This window comes from Pipistrellus kuhlii, unplaced genomic scaffold (genome assembly GCF_014108245.1).
Source record: "Pipistrellus kuhlii isolate mPipKuh1 unplaced genomic scaffold, mPipKuh1.p scaffold_m20_p_1, whole genome shotgun sequence".
NCBI classification, from domain to species: domain Eukaryota; kingdom Metazoa; phylum Chordata; class Mammalia; order Chiroptera; family Vespertilionidae; genus Pipistrellus; species Pipistrellus kuhlii.
This window is the reverse complement of record NW_023425404.1, coordinates 114,467,616-114,480,610: the sequence shown is the minus strand read 5'-3', so window position 1 is coordinate 114,480,610 and position 12,995 is coordinate 114,467,616. Positions and strand designations below refer to the sequence as shown.

The 12,995-nt window shown below is 36.8% G+C and overlaps 1 protein-coding gene across 1 annotated transcript in view; it reads right to left on the bottom strand.

Moving 5' to 3' along the window:
• Positions 1 to 12,995, bottom strand: part of GPR158 (G protein-coupled receptor 158) — a 327,705-nt gene that overhangs the window by 43,129 nt on the left and 271,581 nt on the right. The window contains exon 6 of the mRNA XM_036460202.2: positions 4,267 to 4,376. Coding sequence (XP_036316095.1) covers positions 4,267 to 4,376 — 110 coding nt within the window. The remainder of the gene's footprint in view (positions 1 to 4,266; positions 4,377 to 12,995) is intronic.

Here is a 12,995-nt window from a genome sequence, read left to right as displayed (position 1 = left end):
CACATTATCTTAGTTCAGGCTACCAATCCCCCAATCTACCTTGGGTCAAGTCCTCTAAAGCCTAGTTCTTTGCTTTCCCCTTTAATTCTGTGACCTTCTCATGTCTTTCCAATTAATTTGCTTTTGGCTTAATTTAAAAATAGTCACTACCTGTGGTTTGCAATAAAACACCCAATTTGATATCTTTACATATATCCTGATTATGCTTAATCTTTACAATAACTTTAGAGGTGAGGTGGGGAAAAAAAATTCTTAGATGTTCAAATTATTTATTCTTGGTTGTATAGATAGTTAATGGCAGAATTAGAATGTAAATTCAGACTTTTTTAGGAATTGTGTCTTCCTATCATATTACCACAAAACCTTAGAAGTTCATTCATCAGAGACACAGGTTGTTTGACTCTAAGAGAAACCCCAACAGAGAGCATTCCTTGTAGTCCCATTCATTAGACCAGTGTTTCTGAAACTTCTCTCATGATGAGAATCACCTACCTGGTGGAGTTGTTAAAATACAGATTCCTGAATCCCAACTAAGAAGTGCTCTGTCTTAGAGCACTAGTTAAGTATACAATTTTACCTATATACTCCCAAAAATTCTAGTTTAAAACACTGCATTAGACAATCCACCCATTCATTCACTTAACAAGTCCCTGAACACAATGAACCCTTGAACAACAAGAATTTATAGAGCATGCATTTACTTATAGCTGGATTTTTTTTTCATCAAATATTGTAAATGTATTTTCTCTTCTTTATTATCTATATTAATAAAAGGGTAATATACTAATTAGATCAGACATCTTCTGAAGAAAGCCATAGTGACAGGGGCTGAGGCAGAGGCAGTTAGGGGTTATCAGGCAGCAGGGGAGGGCAGTTAGGGGGTGATCAGGCAGGCAAGCAGAGGTGGTTAGGTGTGATCAGGTCAGCAGACAAAGATGGTTAGGGATGATCAGGTTGGCAGGCAGAGGTTGTTAGGGGCAATCAGACCAGCAGGGGAACAAGAGTTAGGGGAATCAGGCTGGCAGGCAGAGGTGGTCAGGGATAATCAGGCAGGCAGGCAGGTGAGCAGTTAGGAGCCAGTGGTCCTGGATTGTGAGAGAGATGTCTGACTGCCGGTTAAGGCCCTGTGGGATCGGGCCTAAACTGGCAGTCAGACATCACCTGAGGGGTCCTGGATTGGAGAGGGTGCAGGCCCAGCTGAAGGGCTCCCTTCCCCACCCCTCATGCATGAGTTTCATGCACCAGGCCTCTAGTTTTCTTAATAACATATTCCTTTCTCTAGCTTGTTTTACTGTAAGGATACAGTACATAATGCATATAAATCCAAAATATGTATTGATTGATTTTATGCTATTGGTAAGGCTTCCAGTCAATAGTAGGCTACCAGTAGTTAAGTTTTTGTGGAGTCAAGAGTTATACTTGAGTTTTTTACTTCATAAGGTCTGTGCCCAACCCTAGCAATGTTCAAGAGGTCAACTGTACATTTATATAAGAGGTGCAAGGTGCATCATTAATAACAGGGGATACAACGCTGGCTCAGGCTGTTCACATTCCTCTAAAAAGCTGACTATTCCTATATTAAGTTCAGTTAATAAGCTTAATATAAGAATCATAAATTTGCCGAAACTTGTTTGGCTCAGTGGATAGAGCGTCGGCTTGGGGACTGAAGGGTCCCCGGTTCGATTCCTGTCAAGGGCATGTACCTTGGCTACAGGCCTATCCCCAGTAGGGGGTGTGCAAGAGGCAGCTGATCGATGACTCTCTCTCATCAATGTTTCTAGCTCTCTCTCTCTCTCCCTTCCTCTCTGTACAAAATCAATAAAATATATATTTTTTTAAAAAGAATCATAAATTTAAGCAATGTAGAAAAGGATAGAGTATAATATAAAGCCATATGATTCTGAAAGGATAAGAATAACTCAGTTAATTAAATTAGAGTTTCTACTCGATTTAAGCCAAAAATAAAGTAATTCTTAACTGCAATGACTTCTAGAAACACACAGAGAGAAAATAGATTATTTACTGCCTTTAAAATAAACAAAAGAATGATGAAATAATCTAGTTTCCTAAATTCTAATCCTCAGCTTACCTCCCTCAAGATTTCTCTGTATATCTGAACACCAGCTAAAATATACTTTAAATCAACTTTTATTTATTGCTTTAAAATATTTTAAAGAAAAATCTATATTGCTACTTTCAATGAAAAACTGAAAGCCTATAAATAGAAAGTAACTATGAAAATAAATACAGTGAAACAAAATTAATAAATTTCATCTAGATAGCATTGCATTGGAATGCTCTGACTCTGACTTGATCTGCTCCTGGTTGCAAAGGAAGATTAGCAACTGGTTGGCAGGCGTTAAAGACAGACTAGCTCCACACTAATTTTTCTCCTGGAAATAATCAGAAGGATGAAAAGAGAATCTGAACAGAAGTAGTTTTCTCATTACACGATTCACTGCTATTTAATACTGCGTTTAAATCCCACCAAACAGCGCCTTGCAAACCATAGTGTTCTAGATGCTTGAAGACATATAGTGAGGAAAGGAAATATGGATGTATTACATGTGTAGAGAAGTGATGGAAGCACCTTCTAAGTCTGCAGCTGGCATTCTATTCATTAACTCATCAAATGATATGTAATAAGTACCTCCTATGTGTCAGTCATTGTGCTAAACTCTGGGGATTCAATGGTAAGAAAAAGAAAATAAATTAGGTAAACATGAAGAACATAATTAAATAAACAAAACCAATAAATGCTAAGTGCTAGACTCATAGGGACATTTTCATGTATCAACAGGCCATCCTTTCATTCAGAAATTCTAGAATTCTTACTGTCTATTTTAAGTGGTCAATTTATCTCTTCCTTTTGTGAATGAGTACCAGTTGAAAAATAGCTTTCGTATGAGGAAAGGAAATTGGTAGGCACTTGAAGACTAGAAGGACAAAAGAGCAAAGTGTGCTGTGAAGTGGAAAGAATAAATGGGCATCAGAAAGAACATTAGAGATTGCTCTAATATTTTCCTTTTCTGTGAAATAGAGGCCTATGATTTCTTTAAGATTTTTATTGATTTTATTGGGGTGACATTGGTCAATAAAATTATATAAATCTCAGGGTTATGATTTCTTAAATCCAATCCCACATTCTTTGTACTATTTGATATATTGAGAGTTAAGGATATTTATAGTTTTTCCAGAAAGATAATCTGAAGCATTCCCAGTAAATAAGTACAGCTCTAACCAAAAGGAAATAAAATGGAGAGTATGTAGTAGATAGTACACAATCACATTTAGAGAAAGTTAGAAGGGGATACATTTAAAGACAAATATAACACATATTATGACTACTAAGATAAATTGTTGGATGAGCCACATTAAAATACATTTATGGAGAAAAACGTATGATCATATTAGCATGAAAACATGAATGGCTTATTGTGGGAGTCAAATCAGCTTTACAGCGATCAGTATAAAGGGTCTCCTCTATAGAACTATATGTTTATCTTGCAGGAGAAACTTACATTTTCTGTGCTGATTTTTGACACCACGACATTGAGAAAACTTGGAAAGAGGAATCATTTCCAGCTATCCCTAGTGTTTGTGGGTAGTAACTTATTTTATTACTTCTTCATTCCTAATATTTATCATGTACACTTTAAAACATTGGTGGCTTTGAAATTAAGTATAAGGTAATTTACAGTACTGTATTCTCCAATTTGAAAAATTAATAATTACTAGAACACATTGGTCAAAAAGGAAAGCCAGAAACATTACTTTTTCTTCAATTTGACCCACAGAATATCAGCAGACTTATCCTGGGACAAGGCACTTGAGAATGGAGGACAGCAGTTTTAGTCAAATAAGCATATGACTGAATTGTACTACCTAAGGTTCTTTGGTGGCTCTGCACCTACATTATTATTCCAACTGTATTTATTCCTGCTCTTAGCTAGTCCATACTGTTTTGCATTCATTCTAAACTTATTTTTATTCAGAATTCACCTTTCCAATACCAATGGCACATTTGATTAAAATATCTTATTCAAATTCAGCTATATAAAATATTTTCCTAGGGAATCCTAAAAGTGTTGCATCAAAAAAATATATATCATCTTATTATTAAGTCCATGAAATTAAACCAATTAATTGCTGACACAGTTTGCAATTACATGCTAAGCCAGACACTCTGATCTTCCCACGATGATAAAAACTAAAATAAATAAATAAATAAATAAATAAATAAATAAATAAATAAATAATACTAACCTGTGAAGCTTGAGAGTGACAGTTCCATAAACAGTAGCAAAACCGAGAAGACGGACCCATCTTAGAAGAATGCAGCGAAATATGCTCGGCTCAAAATATAAAATGACAACCTATGGGATGAGAAGAGAAAGAAAGAAACCTTCAGGATCAATGACCCACAGTCTAAAATCATTTCAAAATCTGATGTTTAATATACATAAACGGTAACATAAGTACGTATTTTTCGGACCATAAGACGTTCCGGACCATAAGACACACCAGTTTTTAGAGAAGGGAAATGAAGAAAAAAAGATTCTGAAACAAATAGTGTCCTAAAATATTTTATGTGCATTAAAACCCAACATCACAGTCATAAACACATGTAATCAACCCTGTAAAGTAAACAGCAGCATTTAGAACCATTTTAGAGCCGGGCAAGCACACAGAGACCACACAGAGCCGGGCAAGTAAAAAAACTTTTTTTTTAAAGTATATGTGTAGGCTATATTTGGACCATAAGACGCAGGGACTTTTCCCCCCCACTTCTGGGGGGAAAAAAGTGCGTCTTATGGTCCGAAAAATACAGTACACATCCATTTCATTAAAACTTTAAGCTATTATTTTGATCATTCATTGGCAAAATTAAAGAGCTATAGAATCTCGCTATTACTTTCAAATCAATTCTAAATTATGTAATTCTAACTTTTAGGTTGTGTCTATTGTTTCTAAGTCTTTGGTATCCCATAACTTAATTCTTTTTACTCTCCAAAATGGGACAAACAGGATAGTTTCCAGTGTCTTCCACCTGAAACATTTGGTATTTCTGCTTCCCTACTTCTAGCAACATCTATCCCCTGTGTGAAGTAACCCTGAGAGGATTAGCCTGTAGTGGGGGGGGGGGGCGGAGGGGGGCAAATAGAGAAAACTTAAAAGAATTTTAAGGTATTGAGGGAGCATATGCATTCTTTCTTATGGCAGAGAGAAATGACAAATTAGAAATTAGAGAGATGGGGACGTAGTGTTGAGAACTAGAAATGGTTTTAGAGATTATTCTAGCACATTGAATTCTGGGGATTTCAAAATCCTGTAACTACTGCACACTAAACAGTGAATTAGAGAAGGTGGACAACTATAACATAGAAGTTGGCATAAGTTTCTATTTTGAATGAAAGAATTGTTTTTGAATTATTTATGAATTACTGATATAGCTTCAAACTTTTATTTCACAGATGAAGAATTTGAGAAATTTTTACTGTAAATAAAAGACTGAGTTGGTCAGATATGAAATAAAAAATATTTTAGCATCCATGGATAAGATTCAACCTTAAAAATTAATGGAAAATAAAATCCAGTGAACTTAATAAAACATATTATTAGAAACAGTTCAGCAACCAGTAAAAATTCTAATTTTGCAATGTGATGGTTAACACAGGTTCTGAATCCAGTCTACTTGGGTTCCAATCCTGACTCTCTTCTTTATTGGCTGCGTGACTTTGACAAATTACTTAACATTGTCTTGCTATACCTGTTTTCCCACTTACAAAATGAACACAATAATACTTCTATATGAGGCTGTTTTGAATTTTAAATGCAATAAACACTGTGTCTGTTATAGTGAATGTTCAATAAATATTGGCTAATATTATCAGGAGAGTTGATTTATGTAAGCTGTGTTTTTAAAGTTCCATTTTCTTTGGAGTATAATTACATATCATCTCAATAAATTATTATCTGATCATTCTAGCCAATCCTTTTGAATTCCTGTAATCACTTTTTGAATGTATACTTTTTCTTTATTACCTTAATATTATAGTTATCTATATGAGTCTCCTTGAATCAAATGTAAAATCAGAGAAGGCATATTTCTTCATATATCCTATGTGCTTTACACATAAAAATTTACATAATTAATTTTTTTCAATGATTCATTTTAGCTAATTTAATAAAGAAAATGATATCTTCTAAAGAAACTATTAGAAATGCCCAATTAGGGTTCACTAGTCATTGTGATTCTAATTCATACATTCACTAGTAATTTATCCTGAGTGAGGCAGTAAGGGATTTCAAAATTATGAAAACAAATCAGATGTGTATTTGGTCCTCATTATAATTTAGAAGAGTAGATATTACATGTGAATGATAAAAATAATTGCATGATCATATCAATATTTACACAGTATTGCATTTTTTGGCACAATTTACTCAATCCTCCCACGACTTTATAAGTTAGGGTGTTTTTCTTTACAGAAAAGGAATGAGGCACAGAGAATGGAAGTGATGTGCTCAGGGTCACACAGGTGTGTAGGAGCTAGGATTTGAATCCAGGCAATTCAGATCTAAAGTTCATGCTCATTAAGGAGGCTAAACCTTTGTCCATCTCTAAATTGTTCTTCTAGGTGCGGGGGATGACCAAGCCTATCATACGATAAATCTTGTTATTATATTTTGAGAATTCAAAGAAAAGGAAAATTACCTCAGTGGAAAGATGTAAAATTATCCTGGAGAATGGATATTTAGGTAAGAACATGGAGAAGAAGCAAGCTTGAGCAGATAAGAAGAGGAAAGGGGAAGGGAGCCCAAGACAAAGACCGGGCTGTGGGAAAGCTTTGGAATGTGGAGGGTGCGGTTACAGCCAGGAAAACACAAAAGGGAGGACTAGAAATTAAGCTTTGAAACAGAGATGAGGTCAGTTCATTGTAAGCTTTGAATAGCATGCTGAAGAATTCAGATTTTATTTTATAGGCTGACATGCCATTAAACTTCTTTGAGTTGATATCAGAAGTGTTATCTGGCAGCAGCATATAGGAGGAATAGTTGGCTACAAAAAGGGAAAATGCTGAAGGTGAAAAGATGAGTTTGGGAAAATAAAACCAACCCAGAATCAAACTGTAGGGAAAAGGTAAAGAAGAACTTAATGTGGTGAGAATGGGAACAGAGGAAAGAAGATGCTAAATCAAGAAAATTGTAAAACACATTATTTGTTAAAGCAAAAAAGAATAAAGTGTCAAAGACAATGTGAAGATTTTAGGCCTGGGTGACGGGAAGATGATTGTGTTTAGAAAGATTATGGCTAAATCTGGGGAAAATTCTGTTATCTCTGCTTACAAACTTCCCTACCCCTAGCTCATTCTTCATGTCTCAGCTCAGGGTTGGCACTCATGACTCTTTCCATCAATCCCCACACTAAGAAAGTTTTCCATCTTATTTGAATGTTATTTACTTGTATGAAATTCTGAGTTTTCCTTCATCACATTCACCAATTCTATTTTGAATAATTACTTCTGTACATGAGCACTCACTAACTAGGCCTGGCACACAAAATTTGTGCATGGGGGGAGGGGGTGTACTCCTCAGCCCAGCCTGCACCCTCTCTAATCTGGGACCCCTCTCACAATTCAGGACAGCTGGCTCCCAACTGCTTGCCTGTCTGCCTTCCTGATTGCCCCTAACTGCTTCTGCTGCCAGCCTGATCATCCCCTAGCCACTCCCCTGACAGCCTTATCAACACCTAACTGCTCCCCTAGCATCCCGATTCCCCCTAACTGCCCTCCCCTGCAGCCTGGTTGCCCCTAACTGCCCTTCCCTTGATGGCCTGATTGTCCACAATTGCCCTCCCCTGCTGGCCATCTTGTGGTGGCCAGCTTGTGTCCACATGTGGCATCCATCTTTGACCACATGGGGGCAGCCATCTTGTGTGTTGGAATGATAATCTATTTGCATATTACCTCTTTATTATATAGGATAATTTACATAAATGTATAGTTTAACAAATTCTTGTAAAATAAATATTGCTTTCCAAATCCCAAGTTAATAACACATTTTATTATAAGACCTTGGTAGGAGAAGAAATAGAGAAAAACTAATCTACCAACCTGAAGAATTTATAAATGATGATGATAATGCTAATAGTTGCCATTTTTATGTACCTATAATAATAGTTACCCATGCCTCCCCACACACTGATCATTATGCTCGATATCATACTTATACACGGTTGGACAAAAGTTGGCTTACAGTTGTATATATAGAAAATAATACAATAATTAATAAATAGTACTACAAGGATAAACTCATTATTTCATGTACTCTCAACTGTAAACTTACTTTTGCTCCACCCTGTATTTAGGGTCCAAATATCTTTTTTTAAATTGATTTCAGTGACAGGAAGGGAGACAGAGATAGAAACATCAATGATGAGAGAGAACCGTTGATTGGCTGCCTCCTGCACACTCTATACTGAGAATGGAGCCCACAACCCGGGCATGTGCCCTGACCTGGAATTGAACTGTGACCTCCTGGTTCATAGGTCAATGCTCAACCACTGAGACATGTCAGCCTGGCACAAATAGTTTTTAATACCCTCATTTTAAATATGAAGAGACTAATGAGGTTATCAACTTTTCATTTTCCCTTGGTTATCAAATAATAAGTTTTTTATATCAGAACCTATAAAATCTTCTTTACTGAAAGAACTGCCCAAGGAATATTTTCAAAGTAAATATTTCAAAGGAAAACTTTCCTTATTCTCTTTCCAATACTGGAAGCTAATGATAGATACAAAGATATTTTATTTAATGTGTGAAAAGCAGGGTATAAGTGTACCACTTCAGTCATTAAGTAACTACCGTATTTTTCGGACCATAAGACACACTTTTTCCCCCCCAGAAGTGGGGGGGAAAAGTCCCTGTGTCTTATGGTCCAAATATAGCCTACACGTATACTTAAAAAAAAAGTTTTTTTACTTGCCCGGCTCTGTGTGGTCTCTGTGTGCTTGCCCGGCTCTAAAATGGTTCTAAATGCAGCTGTTTACTTTACAGGGTTGATTACATGTGTTTATGACTGTGATGTTGGGTTTTAATGCACATAAAATATTTTAGGACACTATTTGTTTCAGAATCTTTTTTTCTTCATTTCCCTTCTCTAAAAACTGGTGTGTCTTATGGTCCGAAGCGCCTTATGGTCCGAAAAATACGGTACATACATAATCGATAGATGAATTGGCACAGGGGGTAGGTTTAGGAGGGGAGTGAGAGGAAAAGAGACTCACTCAGAGTCAGCAGAAGAAAGTGTGTTGCACCAAACACCACCACTCCTCTTTTAACTTTCACATTCCTTTTGGGAAATCACTATAATTTGCCTAGAAGCTTGTTTCCCCTTTCTGCTTGAGAGTAAGGCTCTCCATATGAAGGTCTTAGGGGGATGTATCTCTATGAATGTTTTAAGGATTTGGTTCTTCAACTCTGGAAGTTTTTTTTAGGGTCCTACAAAATACAACCAGCTGATTCCAGTGGTGTAAGGCTCTGGTCATTGTGTTTTTAAAAAGCATTGTTTAAAAAAATAAATAAAAAAAATCACTGTTTTGGAGGTAACCTCCATTTCCTCGTTGCACACAAATCTGCACAGATTATCCTTCCTTTCCACCATGTGTAACTTGTTAGCTAATTTTTAAGTCAGTTTGATTGCCTATATGTTTTTTTGCACAAAATGGAACAATATTAAATAGAATAACTTTCTTTTTTAAAAAATATATTTTATTGATTTTTGTACAGAGAGGAAGGGAGAGAGATAGAGAGTTAGAACCATCAATGAGAGAGAGTCATCGACCAGCTGCCTCTTGCACACCCCCTACTGGGGATATGCCCGCAACCAAGGTACATGCCCTTGACCGGAATCGAACCCGGGGCACTTCAGTCCCCAAGCTGACGCTCGATCCATTGAGCCAAACCGGTCCCAGCTAAATAGAATAACTTCCTTTTGCAAATATACACGCAACATCAGTGATAGAAAATTAGCCTCTATTATGGCTGCTCATAGTATAATACAAGGTCCAGTGATTTTGGAAGAAGAATGCTTAGAAGGAAGAATGGTCAGAAACCAGCACAATCCAATGCTGTTCCCAACTCTCAGAGAGTAAAAGGTTGGAGGCTCTTGTGTTTGGCCTGACATTTTAAGGATCTCAGCAACAGTTTTCTAATAGTTCTTGACACAGCAGTTCTACCTTCCTAATTGACTCAGCAAGTGTTATTTGCTTCAGTTCACTGAAATTGGTTGTTAATTCAACCACTTTTATACATGAATGAGGTGTTACCTGCTCTGGGGTTTCTGTTAGTTCGTGTATGTGGACAGTTTTATTTATAGAAAAGAGATTACTGGGTAATGGTAGCATAGTGACAGATCCCAGTGATGAGACTTCTGTCAGTAAAGCTGTCCTTTGATAAGAATTTGAAGGACTTCTGGGGCTTTAAGGACTCTCTTTACCACATGTGCAATGCCCTTCTACTTTGTACAAGGAAAGTCCCGCAAGTCAAATATTTTCCAGGCTACTCATCCCTCTAAGGTTTACTGCAGCCGATCAACAATTCTGTCTCATCATTGATGTTTCTAGACTCTCCCTTCCTCTCTGAAATCAATAAAAAATATATTTTAAAAATATGTAGGTTCAATGTCTTTGGGTTTATTCTAAAATTATTATTTCTATAATTGGCAAGATATGTAATCCATGCAAGGAAATATTTAAGGTGGAAATGCATGCCCAATAAATGTTTAACTAATTACTCTAAAGTTAGATATAAACAACAAAATATTTAAAAAGCCCTGGAAGGTTTGCTAAGTGGTTAGAGCATCAGCCCTCAGACCAAAGGGTCATGGGTTCAATCCCTGGTCAAGGGCATATACCTCAATTGCAGGTTCCCTAGTCCAGTAGGAGTATGTGTGAGAAGCAACCAATAGATGTGCCTTTCTCACATCGATATTTATCTCTCTCTTTTTGTCCCCCTCCTCCCTCCCTTCCACTCTCCCTAGAAATCAATGGGAAAAATATCCTCAGATGAGGATTTAAAAAATAAAATAGAATATAATACTTACTACAACTTTACATTTATGAGAGTGCCACAGACATGGAAGGGCTATGATGATGATTATGTTTTTACACAATGATCTACCTATTACTTTGCACTTGGGTCCTATTACTAAAATCAATAAAATAAGAGATAAATTAAGACTAAAATTATAAAATATAGAACTTTTTATAATGTGTTTTTTAGTAACATTTTTGGTTACCGTATTTTCCGGCATATAAGACGACACCATGTTCTAGTAAAAAGCCTGCTCAGATTGGCCAGACTCAGAGAGGCGGTCTATTAAAAAAAGAACTGGTGTTGCCTCAGAAGTGGGGGGGGGGGGGGAGTCTTATACAGCGAATATAGGCATAAACCTATGTTTTAACTGTAAAATTAGGGGGTCGTCTTATACGCCGGAAAATACGGTACTGTAATAGTAGGTGAGATAAGCCAGATATGGCCCCTCTAAAATTCTTACTGTAATATCCTGAAAGTATAAAAAGAAATTAATAGGGTTACAACTCTAAAAACTAAAGGCAAAGATGACATGATCCCAAAGTCTCAGTGGTGAGCTACTACTCACTGCTTGTTAGATGGTATCAGATGAACAAGTATTATACCTTCTAAATAAAATACAGTATGCCTCATTCTCTGAACCAGAATGAGACTTTAAAGTCCAAAGATAACAGAGAGAGATTTTCATTCATATTCCTCATCAGTGTTTAACTCTGAGACCTATAGGTTTTTACTAAACAAAACGAACAAATTAAAAAAAAATCTTTGGTCATGCTCTAACTGTACAGGAACCATTTCTATATCTGCCTGTCCCAAGGCCTTCTAGTCCATTACTCCCCTCCGCACCCCCCTGCACCAGCTCCTCTCTTCGCTTTCCACACAGAGTAACACTCTGAGGGGGCCACATTCAGAAGCACAGCCAGGTGGGAGAAGAATACTGAGAGGATGCCATTAGGAAGTACAGGGATCCTCCCTTGTCTGTTTTCCCATCTCCACACACACACACACGTACTTTGTAGAAATATCCATCCTTGCAAACATCTATTTATATAAAAGACTAAGTGACCGAATGACTGAATGACCAAATGATTGATCAACCGGTTCCTATGATGCTCACTGACCACCAGGGGGCAGATGCTCGAAGCAGGAGTGCCACTTAGCGAGCAGGGTGGCAGGAGGAACAGTGGGGTTGAGATGATCATAGAGGCACCTGCTTCTTCGCAAACTGCTACATCCCTCGCGGACCTCAGACTGCCAGTTTCAGCCCGATCCCCAAATTGCAAGAAGGTTCAGGCCAGGTTGAGGGACCTACCAGTGCATGAATCCATGCACCGGGCCTCTAGTAATAAGCATAGAAACAAATGACTATTTTTGTTGTAGATTTTTACAACCTCAGTTTAAGTGTTCAAAAGAAATAGTTTTGGTTGGTAATAAATTGTGGTGCATGACTTATGATAGGAGATTATATCATCCTTGACAATCATGTTTTTGAAAATCTTAATGAAGATGGGAAAGCTCTCAGCATTTATGTTAAGTGGAAAAAAAAACAGGCAGCACAAAAATATATATATGGTTTAAAGTGTAATAGTGGTTATAAAATTTATTAGTATATGTAAATATATATGTACTCACATACACATCAATAAAAGTATACCTATTCCACATTTATTATTCTTAACCTATCCTAAAACAGGGCATGAAAGGGCTATGCATAAACACCAATGGGGAAAAATGTATTGTTTTATTTGTTTCTATTAATAAGTCCATCCAAACATATGCTATCTATCCTATATAATAAAAGCCTAGGTGGCGTCACACCCTCACATGACATTATCTCAAGATGGCTGCCACCAGATGGCCACCACAAGATGGCCATGCACAGTGGAGTCCCATGGC